Below are 12,266 nucleotides of genomic sequence, written 5' to 3' on the forward strand. Positions count from 1 at the left end.
TCAGTCGTGTCCGACTCTTCGTGACCCCATGGACTGCAGCCTACCAGGCTCCTCCGTCCATGGGATTTTCCAGGCAAGAGTACTGGAGTGGGTTGCCATTGCCTTCTCTGCTACAATATTAACGAACCTTGAAAACTTTATGTGAAGTAAAAGAAGCCAGTCACAAAAGCCCACATGTTGTATGATTCCATTTATATGAAATGTCCATAACAGGCAACTCCATAGAGATATAAAGTAGATTAGTGGTTGCCAGGGGCTGTGGGGAGGGGGAAATGGAAAGGGAAATGGCTACTAATGGGCACAGGGTTTCTTTATGGGATGATGAAAATGTTCTGGAATCAGAAAGTGGTTAACAGTTGTACCACCTTGTGAATTTACTTACCACTGAAATGTATACTTTAAAGGGTGAATTTTGTGGTATGTGAATTACATCTCAATAAAAAAAAAATGAGCTATACAACAATGTGGATGAATCTCACAGATATTATGCTGAGCAAAATAAGCACATACTATATGATTTAATTTGTATGAAGGTCAAAAACAGGCCAAAACTCCCAAGTATCATTTGTTGTTCATGGGTACATACATGTGCAGTAATGCAATGTAAAATATCAAAACATTAATGAGAAAGATAAACACCAAATTCAAGGTAGTGGAAGGAGAGGGGGAAATGAAATTAAATTGGTGCAAGGGTATCAACTGTATCTGTAATATATTTCTTTTAAAAAAGACCTAAAGTAAATAGGGCAAAATATTAACATTTGACAAAGGTGAGTGCTTGTTATAGTATCTTTTATAGTTTTCTCTTAAAAACAAAATAGTGTGGTTTTAAGGCAAACATCTGATTCTTTAGTCGACTTTGGTTGATGCTTCTCCAGGTGCTACTGACACGGAGGGGAGTCAGGCTCGTCCCAGCCCTGATGGACTCCACAGTCTGGAAGAGACAAGAATAGTCCAAATGCCATGGGCTTGGACCAAGCTCTGGAGCCCCAGAAGATGCCAGGAGGGAGGGAACCAGTCAGGGAAGGCTTCTGGGAAGAGAGAGGAAGAGAGGCCGTTGGGGCTGAGTCTCAAATGGAGGCCTGAGGGAAAGGATGCTTGGCCCAGACACCCACCCCCGCCCCCACCCCCGCCCTCATTGGGCTCCCCCAAAGCCTGGCCTGGCCCTGGAGATTCCCTTATCTGCCCACTCCCAGCTGCCTCCCTGCTGGCTGAACTGTCACCACAGACTTCTGGGCCTGTGCCCCCTCCACAGGGATGGGGGAGGGAATGGGGTGAGGCCTGGCCTCAGAGCCTCAGGGTTTTGGTTCTTGATGGAGGCAGAGCCCTGAGGCCCCCACTCCCCACGCTTTACTTCCGTTCTGAACCCTTTCTCCACTCCAGTTATGAAGAAATGGGCTGTGAGTCCAGCAGCCAAACCCTTGTCTGAGACATGCCTCTGCAGAGGGTAGACTTCCCCACCTTACCCCAACACTGCACCTGCTATTTCTAATAATAGTGAAGAGAGTTACTACTACAGAGCTTACCATTTATGATGTGCAGGCAGGCCCTGTGTTGAGTGGCCTCTCAACAACATTTGAGGTGGGTTCCATGATTATACCCATTTTCCAAGCAAAGAAACTGAGGCTCAGAGGTTGACCTGCCCAGGAATCAGGCAGCAAATCAGTCAGAGCTGAGACAAGAAAGAACCCAAGGCCTTGGATGAACATTTTCATTTCTCTGCACCTATTCCCAGTCCAGAAGATGGGGGCAATTATATGCACTTACACCATAAGGATTGGTGAGATCAGGATAAAAATGATGCATGGAGAGCATTGAGCACAGTGCTTGGGGTGGCTTGGCAAACAATGCTGCTGTGGTTATTATATTAGTGCTAGGAAAAACGTTAGTATCAGAATTAGTATTATTATTATTAGCCACTGGAGTCGTTGATAGAATTAAAATGAATAATAATTTAGTTCTAGAATTAGTATGAATATTAATAAAGTACTCATATTAGATTAGAATTAGCATAATTATTTATGTTATGTTATGTTAGTCGCTCAGTCGTGTCTGACTCTTTGCGACGCCATGGACTGTAGTCTACTAGGCTCCCTGGTCCATGGAATTCTCTAGGCAAGAATACTGAAGTGGGTTGATTGAACTTGGGTCTCCTGCATTGCAGGCAGATTCTTTACCATCTGAACCACCAGGAAGCCCATTACTATTAATGCTTACTACTAATAATAAACATTATTAGTATCACTATTAAAATTAGCATTAGTGCTAGTATCAGTGTTAGAATTAGTACTGGTATTGGTATCAGCATATTACTAGCATTAGTACTAGCATTAGAAGTAGTGCTAATAAAATAGGACCAAATACCATCCTTCATACACAGTAGGCACTCAATGAATAAATAAGAATACTTAACATTTATTGAGATTTCAGAATCAAGTGAGTTGAAATCACTTAATAGATAAAGTCTCATTGAGTTGCTCTAATCATCCTGTGGAGTGGCCGCTAGTACCCCATCTTTTCAGATGAGGAACTGAAGTCTAGAGGTGACAGTAACTGCCCAAGGCCACACGCCAGTCAGTGGTAAGGGTGGCCCATAAATGAGGATGGGCCAGCTCCAGAGTGGATGTCCTGAAATCATCACTTGAGTCATAGGGGTCTTTGTCCTCTCTGTTACTGACAAGGGCTTGGCACAGAGTGGGGCACAGAGCAGGAGCTCAATAAATAGCCTCCTTTCCTCCTCAAATCTTCCATTTTGCATATGAGGACAGTGAGGCCCAGACAGGTAAGATGAGGATGATAAAATCCCTCTGGGGTGGGCCAGTGAGTGAGCAGAGCCTACTCATCCTTGCCCTCTGCCCTTGGTGTGTCTCCGTCACCTCATCCATAGAATGGGTGGACCAGGGAACTCCCCGGCCCGTGGAGTCCCAGGGCCATGGCTGGTTAGTCTTACCCCCTGCCCTACAGGGACCCAAGTTGGACAGCTATATTTACATGTTTATTCAATGATTTTACATGGGGAAAGTGCTCAGAATAGGACACGGGTCTGTGTCAGCAATGAGACAGTGGTCGTTGTCACCATTGTTACTATGTGGGGGAAGGAGAACAGAATAAGAAGGTGGCACAGGGGCCCAGTGGCTCTCTGGAGGTCCCTCTCAGGCCACAGGCCACACGGGTCTACATCAGTCCACATCCCCTCCCATCCCACCCACCCTGGCACCACCTACCCAGGGCATATGCCAGGCTGCTACTTGGGGTCTCATCACTTCCTCTCAAAGCCTCTGTCGCTGAATCTGTGTCTCTGTCCTCCCCGTCTCTGTATCATCTTTCTCTCCCTTCTCAGTTTCTCCATCTGTATCCTTGGCCTCTGTCACTTTCAGGCTTTATCTTGCACCTTCTGTCCTTCTCTACCTGTCTCCCTTTCTCTTAGCCTCTGTCTGCCCTTAACTGTCTCTGCCCCTCTCTGTGCGTCTCTCACCCCTCCTTCCTTTCTGTGCCCTCTCTCTGTGCGTCTCTCACCCCTCCTTCCTTTCTGTGCCCTCTCTCTGTCTCCTTCCAGCTCTACGTCTCTTTCTGTCTCTTTCTCTATTTATCTGTGTCTCATCATTCCCATCTCTCTACCTCTCTCCCTTCTCTATCCGTCCCTCCTTCCTTTCCCCTTTTATCCTACTCAAGGACCTGCAGAGGAACCAACCCCTAGTCCCACCTGTTTCCCGCCTCCAAAGCCGCATGGCGGGCAAGAAGTTGAGGCCACTGTCCCTGGGCGCCCCCCCAGCCCCGCCCCCCCCCAGCCCAAGACAGCCTGTTACCACCGCGGAGCCAACAGCCACGCCGGCCTCCATCTGATAAGACTTATCTGCTGCCCCAGGGCAGGCCAGAGCTGGCGTAAGCCCCAGTGGGGCGCTGAGTGAATGTGCCTCTGCTTCCCGCCAGTCTTGGCCTGGTCCCCGGGGTGGGCCTGGGTCCTGAAGATGTCCCACCAACATCTTGATTCAAATTCCCACCAAACCTCTTTGAGCCTCATTCTTATCACCTGCAAAATGGGTACAGTCACAGCCCTTCTCTCCCTCTGGCCAGGAAGACACATACATAAGGGGCCAGCCCTCACCTGGATAAGCACACAGTAGGGGCTTTACGTTTGTAAAACTCACTGAAAAGCCCAGTGGGATCATGAAACCATATCTGCTATTTTCATTTTATCTTGCTTTCAGCCCATTTTTGTTTGACTGGACACTGAAGCCCACAGAAGCCCAAGTCAAACAGGGTCCAAGAATCTACAGGGTGGGCAGGTGGGGTGGAAGAAGGCCCCACTGCCCAAGAGGTGCCCCACCAGTAGGGGGCCCGCCCCCTCCCCTGGCCTGCCCCACCCACTGGGGCACCAGCCACTCCCTGGAGAGGAGGGAGGAGGGAGAGGGGAGGGAGGGAGGGAAGGAGGAAGGGAGCCTCAAAGGCCAAGGCCAGCCTGGACACCCCCTGGGATCACATTGAGCTCGTCACATCCCCAAAGCAGCTGAACCCTCCGCACCAACCAGCCCAGGTCAGTCTCAGCCCCCTAAAAGCCCCCAGCAAGGCAAACCCTGGGCCTGCTGCCCCTTACTTCAAGGCTACTCCTCCAGCCTGCTCTAGGCTCCCCAACCCACCACTGGTCCCCAAAGTGTCTACCACCCCTGAATCCCCTGACAGCTCTTCCAGACCACCTCTATCTTTCCAACCCCCATCTGTACCCCAAATCTGCCCCCTAAATCCAATTCTCTCTGCCCTGACTCCCATCCACTGCTTCCAAGATATTTATGCTCTCCTGATCCCTTAACTCTGCCCACCATACTCCATCTCTGACCTGAAACATGCTTTCATCCCACCAAATCCTAACCTCTGCCCCAAATATGACTTTCACTAACGCAAACTTGTCTCTGAATTCACCACAAAGGCTCAATTCTGTGCCCACCACCACGCACACCTCTTTCTGCTCTGAAGCCCCTGCCTACTCCACAACACCCGTCTCTGCCCCCAATTCTCTCTCTGACCTCCTAAACCTGTCTCTGGACTGCCAAACCCTAGCTCCATGCTCTAAACCCCATCACTGCCTCTCAAATCCTGTACTTGTTCCCTGTGACTTCTCTCTGATGTCCTAAAACCATTTCTCTCCCCCAACTCCTTGCCTATGCATAAAAATGTCTTCATCACTCCAAACACCAAGTCCACCCCTTCAATCTGTTCTGTCACATGAATCCTCCTGTCTGCCTTCTCTAAACCCCATCTTAGCGTCCCGATATTTCTCTGTCCCCCTAGGTGCCCTCTCTGGACCCAATCTTTCTGCACTCCAATTGTATCTCTATTCTCAAACTCATCCTGTGCTCCTATAAGCCATCTCTAGTCATCAGACACACCTCTGCCTGCCTATATAACTCCGTCTCTGCTCCAGCAAAACCCTTGGACCCTCACACTTTTCCATGACTCTCAGAATCCACCCCGACCCCTAAACTATAGCTCCAACTTCTCAACTTTCCCTCTCTCTCAAACTTTGCCTCTGATCCCCAACACTGATTCTGCCTTCCCAACTTATTTCTGATCCCAAAATGTGACTTTTCAAGCAAACCTTTCACTGCTTCTTAAACTTGCATTTGTTGACCCCAAACTCCATAGTTATTCCCCAAACCCCTGACTCCTTAACCCCATATCTAATCCTCAAACTCCATCTCAGACTCTCCCAAGACTCATCTGCCCCCAGATCCCATCTGTACTCCCTTCAGTCCCGAGGAACCCTCCCTTGAGGGCTGGGGTGGGGACGTTACCTGGGGTGAGGGGCTGGACAGAGGGAGAGCTGAGGGCCGGCCAGCTGCCTGCCACCCGTTGGGGCAGCACTTACTCTAGTGGGGCAGCTGATAAGGAGTTTTCATATCCCCCAGCCTCGAGATAAACTTTATCTCTGTCCAGAGAGATAACTGGGGGGGGGGGCGGGGGGAGGTGGGCCCCTGCCAGAGAGGGGTGGGCAGTCCTGGACCTGCCAAGGTACAAGGTGTAGGGACAGGGGCAGTGGGGTTGGAAGGAGACTGGGGGGGTGCTGGTGAGGAGAGGATGAGGGGATAAAAGTACAGTGGTTAACAGAGACAAAAAGAGTAAGAAACAAATCGAGACAGAGAAAAAGGAGGAAAAAAAACAAAGAGAGGAGAGACAGAAAAGGAGCAAAATACAGAGACATGAAGAGAAAGAAGAAAAACAGAGACTCAAAGGAAGAGTAAGAGAGATGGAGAGACAGGAAAGAGGGAGAGACTCAGGAGCAGAAAAGGAGAGTAAGATAGAAATGCAGAGAGAGACTCAAGGATAGAATCATGGCAAGACAGAGAGGAAAGAGATGGAGTTGGAGATGAGGAGGCAAGACACTGTCCCCAGAGAAGACAGAAGGTGCCTTGGGGCCTAGAGAAGGTTGATGGTAGGTACATTGACAGGGCTGTCTCTTTCCCAGCACAACCCCAACCTAGGGCCCAGCTGTGAGCCTGTCTACATAGGCAATACAATGGGTCACTTAGGCAGGGGAAGGTGGTCTTCTTTATCTCTGTCACTTCACCCTACAGACAGGGAGACCAAGGCTTTCAGATTGACAGGGCAAGTCAAGGGTGGGGGTAGGTTTCCTGACTCCTCAACTGGGGTTGTGTGCAGAAGGGTATGATCAGGGGTTTGAGAACATTGAGAAAGACATTAAAATAAGGCCAGAGGACCCAGAGAGAAACACGAAGGAAGAGACAAACAAGCAGAAAGAGACAGAGCAGGAGAGATATACAGACATTCAGAGAGATGAGTGGAGAGGAAAAAAGAGAAACAGAAAAATATAGAGAGCAAAGAAAGAGATAGACAAAAAGAGATAAAGGAGAGATAAAGATGGAAAGAGAATCAGAGACATGGGAAGACAGACAAAGGGAGGAGGAAAAACAGACATTTATAAAAGCACAGAGAGTGCAAGACGAATCATGGTAGCATAGAAAAATGGGAGGGAAATAGAGAGCCAGACTTGACAAGAAGCAGGGTTGGGGAAAAGAAACACAAGGAGACAAGAGATACACACAGAGAAGAATAGAGGAAAGGGGCAAAGACCCCTGTCATCACCTCCTATCCAGCAGATGGGGAAACTAAGGCCTGGGGATGGTGGGGACTGAACGAACTTGAAAGCAGAACTATGGCAGACCTCCCCAGAGGACAGGGTACAGGCAGAGGGAACACCTCCCACCTGTCCCCCTCCTCAGAGGAAGCCACAGGCCTTGGGGTGATTTCAAAAGTTGGGCGGGGATGGCAGAGATAAGCAGTGGGGCTACTGACCCCCCCATGAAACAGGGAGGAACTGAGGGGGCCCTCTGTCTGCACACTCAACGGAGGTGGAGGAGGGGACAGTCAAGCCGGAAACCATGGGGTTTCTGAGAAAGTCAGAAGGCAAGATGCAACAGATAGGGATGAAGTTGGGGAGACAGGAGGCTGAACCCCAAGGTCTGGGGAATGACCAAGGAGTTCAAGGGACTCTGGTTCTGCAGCTCAGCCCACCCCACCTACACATTCCTAGGAGGGTGAGGTGGTGGAGGTAGAGGAAGAAGTGAAAGTGGAGGAGGAGGAGAAGAAAAAATGAGAAGGGGAAAGAGATGAGCAGAAAGGGAGGCAAAGGAGAATGATGAAGACAAAAGAGGGGAGGTGAGGACAAAGGAGGAGAAGGAAAGAGGAGTGAAGCAGTTGTTGAATGGGGAAGGGGGGAGGTGGCTAAGAAAAGGGGAGGAAGAGGAGGAAGAGACAGAAGGAGAGAAGAGATAGAGGACCAGGGAGAAAAGAAGGACAGGGAGAGGAAGAGGAAGAAGGGAAAAAGAGAGAGCAGGGAGGAAGGAAGGAGGAGGAAGAGTAGAAAGTGAAGGAAGAGGGGGAGAGGAGGAGAAAGAGATGGGGAGAGAAAATGGAGAGGAGATAAAACAGAAGAGAAGTAAAAGGAGGGTATGAAGGAAAGAAAAGGAGGAGAGGAAAGATAAGAGGAAGAAGGGGAAAGAGGCAGGATAGGGAGTAAGAGAACTGAATGGAAGATAAGGGAGAGATGAGGGTGGACAGAGGAGGCAAGAGGAGGGTACTAGGGAGGTGGAAAAGGGGGATAAGAGGATTGAGGGAATGGAGTGGGAGGAAGGAGAAAGGAGGAAGAGGGAATAGAGAGGGGAGAGGGGCGTTTCTATGTCTGAGGACCCCTCCTGTCCTCACAGGTCAAACCCCAGAGGCCCCATGGAGTTCCCTGGCCTCGGGGCCTTGGGGACCTCCGAGCCCCTACCCCAGTTTATGGACCCTGCCTTGGTATCTTCACCACCAGAATCGGGGGTCTTCTTTCCCCCCGGGTCTGAGGGCTTGGATACAGCAGCCTCCTCCACTGCCGCCAGCACTGCCACGGCTGCAGCTGCCGCACTGGCCTACTACAGGGACACTGAGGCCTACAGACACTCCCCAGGTAACTTCTTTGGGTGGCTATCTTGGCACTGGTTCTGTGCTGTCAAGGTTGTCATGGAAACCCAGAATCCTTCAAAGAGTCAATTCTGGAAAATGGGACAAGGCTTCACATCTCTGTGCTGACTCCTAGTCAAGTCCAGAACTGGGAATGCCATTGCTCCCCAACCTGTCCTCTTGGGGTAGCCATACCGGGAAGCAATGATGGAAGTAGACAGTGGCTGGAGTTTCCAGGTAATATATGCGGTTCCAAATCCCAACAAGTCATCCTCAAAGCTCATTTGGAAATGGTTGGAGGTCAGGGGACAGAGCAACCACTAGGGCTCAGAACACTGGAGTCACTCAAACACCAGCAGTTCTTCTGGTCACCTGTTCAAAGCATGGAAACTTGGTCACCATATTGGGGCTCTTGGGCATCATTAGACCCTGAAAGTAAGACGAATTTAGACTGATTGTTTCTCTTCTTTCCTCTTTCTTTCCCATACCCCCATAGTCTTTCAGGTGTACCCACTGATCAACTGTATGGAGGGGATCCCCGGGGGCTCACCATATGCTAGCTGGGCCTATGGCAAGACCGGGCTCTACCCTGCCTCAACTGTGTGCCCCACCCGTGAGGACTCCTCTCCCCAGGCCTCAGAAGATCTGGATGGGAAAGGGGGAAGCAGCTTCCTGGAGACCTTAAAGACGGAGCGGATGAGTCCAGACCTCTTGACACTGGGGACTGCACCACCTTCAATTCCAGTCCCTAGCAGTGCCTACGGGGGTCCTGACTTTTCTAGTACCTACTTTTCTCCCACTGGGAGCCCCCTCAATCCAGCACCTTATTCTTCCCCTAAGCTTCGTGGAACTCTGCCCCTAACCCCCTGTGGTGAGGTTCTCAAAAAAGGACTGGGAGGTTGAGGTTGGTGGGGGTGACCAAGGGAAAGCTGGTCTGAGACTAAGTCCTTCTTGCCCTCTGTCTACCCCACCAGAGGCCAGAGAATGCGTGAACTGTGGAGCAACGGCGACACCATTGTGGCGGCGGGACAGGACAGGTCACTACCTGTGCAATGCCTGTGGCCTCTATCACAAGATGAATGGGCAGAACAGGCCCCTCATCCGACCCAAGAAGCGCCTGGTAACACCAAGCCTTGCCATCCCTGCTGTTCTCAACCTGCACAGAAATCCCAGTCCTGATGATCTATAAGAACCCACATGCTCCGCTCCTTCCCCATCCACCCAGGAAACCAGCTTTGTACAGTACCTCTTATCCTTGACCAAACAACATAGACTGCAAACAGGAATCCTATCCTCTCCCTGCACTTTTCTTCCTTTGCGTCACACTGGGATCACTTTGGGGCACTTTGAACCACTAGGGATTGATTGAAACCCTCCTCAGATGTGTTGGTTGAACTGGCTAGGATGCAGGGGAATTACTTCTAATTCACATAATGATTCCAGTGGATGGCCAAAGTTACATGCAAATTGTGTAGTGCCCCATAAAATACTCCAAATGCCTATCCTGGCAGGGAGGCCCTGTCCTCACCTACACAGAAACTCCAGCCCTCTCCCTGAAGCAAACCCTGCCTTCAACCTGACCCTCACCTCTTTGGTCCTCCACCCAGAAGTGTGTCCATGCTTACTTGCTCTCTCCCCCAGATTGTCAGCAAAAGGGCAGGGACCCAGTGTACCAACTGCCAGACAACCACCACGACACTGTGGCGGAGAAATGCCAGCGGGGACCCTGTGTGCAACGCCTGCGGCCTCTACTACAAGCTACACCAGGTGACCCAGGGCCCTTGGAGCCTCCCTCCTCTCCTTCCTCCCATTTCCCTTCCTTCCCCTCCACCCTTCCCCCTTCCCTTCTCCATTAGATATTTCCTTCCTTCCTCCTCCTTCACCCTTCCTCCATCCCTCATTCCCTCACCCCTCCACCCTCTCTCCTGATTCCCACCTGTTACCTCCTCCCTAGGCCATCAGCTAATTTCCACTCCCCTGCCCTGCCCTAGACCAGGGGCAGCTCCCATCAACCTGAGAGGCTTTCCCAAACTCACAGCCTGAAAACTTCAGGATTCTTGTCATAAGTTCTCTCTTCTTAGAAGTGGGGTGAATTGGTCATCCCTGGAGGAGTCATAGAGCAAGATGTGGAGCTGGGAAACAGCCATGGCCTCCCTCTTGGCAGGTGAACCGACCACTGACCATGAGGAAGGATGGTATCCAGACTCGAAATCGCAAGGCTTCTGGGAAAGGGAAAAAGAAACGGGGATCCAGCCTAGGAGCTACAGGAGCAGCAGAAGGACCATCTGGCGGCTTCATGGTGGTGGCTGGGGGCAGCAGTAGCGGGAATTGTGGGGAGGTGACCTCAGGCTTGACATTGGGCCCACCTGGTACTGCCCATGTCTACCAAGGCCTGGGCCCTGTAGTGCTGTCAGGGCCTGTGAGCCATATCATGCCATTCCCAGGACCCCTGTTGGGCTCACCCACAGGCTCCTTCCCCACAGGCCCTGTGCCTCCCACCACCACCACCTCTGTGGTGGCCCCACTCAGCTCATGAGGGCACAAAGAATGGCCTCAGGGCAGGGTCTGGTGTTCCCTCCCCATTTCTAGCCAGCAGTGTGTCCCACCCAACCTTCTGGGACCTAGAAAAACCTTGGGCTGGACCTTCAAAGCTTCTGTAAAATAAAACCACCAGAGTCCTGAAAATAGAGATGTGAGTCTGTGTGGGACTGGGGGTGTGTGTGTGTATCTGTGTCCACGATTATTGCATGACACTGTGGGCTGCCATGTGTGACCATGGGAGATGGCACATGGGGCTTCACAATTGTAATGGTATATGTGAAACTGAGTGTGACAGCGTCCAGGTGGTATGAGACAGCACGTGCACCAACACATCATGGCGGGAGCTGGTGTGCAACGGGCACTAGGGATGAGGCTGTGTGACATGATGTGTGTGACTCCAGATACACTTGAAAAGCTGGGCAGGGGTGAGTGTGTGAAGTATGTGGAAGTGTGTCAGCGGCAGCACATGCTGAGTAAATGTGTGGGGTTGTGCACCAGTGGGGTGATCTTTGAGACAGCACGACGGCATGTGTGCTGGGCACAGAAGTGGATCCATACACATTTCGGAACGTTGAACAAGAACTGTTATATGATGGTGTGTGAGGCACAGCTGTGGGACCGTGAGGGTCTGAGTCTTAGAATGTCTTTGTGGGTCTGGTGACAACAGTATTTCTGTGTAAGTCTGTATGTGTGTGAGCATATCGTATGGCGTGGGCCATGTCCCAGTGTCTCCGAGTGGCTGACAATGTATGTGTTAGTTGTTTAGCTGTGTCTAACTCTTTGCGATCCCATGGACTGTAGCCCGCCAGGCTCCTCTGTCCATGGAATTCTCCAGGCAAGAATACTGGAGTGGGTTGCCATTTCTTTCTCCAGGGGATCTTCCCAACCCAGGGATTGAACCCGGGTGTCCTGCATTGCAGGCAGATTCTTTACCGTCTGAGCCATCAGTTTCAGCTGGTGTAAGCTAGAAACCCTCTTCTAAGGGACATCAGACATCTGAGGACAGGAAAGGGAGGAAGGGAGGGGGGGATGGTAGCCGTCAAGTAGGTCAGAAGGCCAGTGCGGGACTGTGAGGCTGTCTATGGGCCTTTCTGTCACTCAGCTCTTACCTCTCTCAACCCAGATAGGCCTGCAGCCCTGTGGGAAATGGTAGAGAACGAGCGGGGGAGATTAGGAGGACAAAGTGCCCTCTGGGGGTGATATTTAGACCCTGAAGGTCGGGGAGCTCCCCACAGTACCAGCTCCCGCCCCAACACACCTACCTACTCACCAGG

General features: G+C 51.0%; 1 protein-coding gene and 1 long non-coding RNA gene across 7 annotated transcripts in view; one reads left to right on the forward strand and one right to left on the reverse strand.

The window, feature by feature from the left end:
• Positions 1-12,266, reverse strand: part of LOC122434496 — a 19,351-nt gene continuing 7,085 nt past the window's right edge. Inside the window, exons 3-6 of one of the 6 annotated variants that reach the window (XR_006267383.1) lie at positions 10,488-10,673; positions 8,647-8,823; positions 1,527-1,639; positions 1-934 (exon numbers count right to left, since the gene is read on the reverse strand). This is a non-coding gene — a long non-coding RNA (uncharacterized LOC122434496). Of the gene's footprint in view, positions 1,032-1,526; positions 1,673-8,646; positions 8,824-10,487; positions 10,674-12,266 lie in introns of all 6 variants that reach the window. The other 5 variants (XR_006267380.1, XR_006267381.1, XR_006267384.1 and 2 more) reach the window with 5 other exon arrangements.
• On the forward strand, positions 4,238-11,135 carry GATA1 (GATA binding protein 1). Its single transcript, XM_043457906.1, has 6 exons — positions 4,238-4,534; positions 8,220-8,458; positions 8,948-9,322; positions 9,426-9,571; positions 10,093-10,218; positions 10,616-11,135. The coding sequence occupies exons 2-6, from the start codon at positions 8,239-8,241 to the stop codon at positions 10,985-10,987; spliced, it is 1,239 nt and encodes a 412-aa protein (XP_043313841.1). The 5' UTR covers positions 4,238-4,534; positions 8,220-8,238; the 3' UTR covers positions 10,988-11,135.

Source organism: Cervus canadensis, chromosome X, assembly GCF_019320065.1.
Source record: "Cervus canadensis isolate Bull #8, Minnesota chromosome X, ASM1932006v1, whole genome shotgun sequence".
NCBI lineage: Eukaryota > Metazoa > Chordata > Mammalia > Artiodactyla > Cervidae > Cervus > Cervus canadensis.

Coding starts and splice junctions, on each gene's coding strand:
- GATA1 (XM_043457906.1), top strand. CDS start 8,239: ATGGAGTTCCCTGGCCTCGGGGCCTTGGGGACCTCCGAGCCCCTACCC. Junction 9,572..10,092: donor TCCGACCCAAGAAGCGCCTG/GTAACACCAAGC, acceptor TCTCTCCCCCAG/ATTGTCAGCAAAAGGGCAGG. Junction 10,219..10,615: donor TCTACTACAAGCTACACCAG/GTGACCCAGGGC, acceptor CCCTCTTGGCAG/GTGAACCGACCACTGACCAT.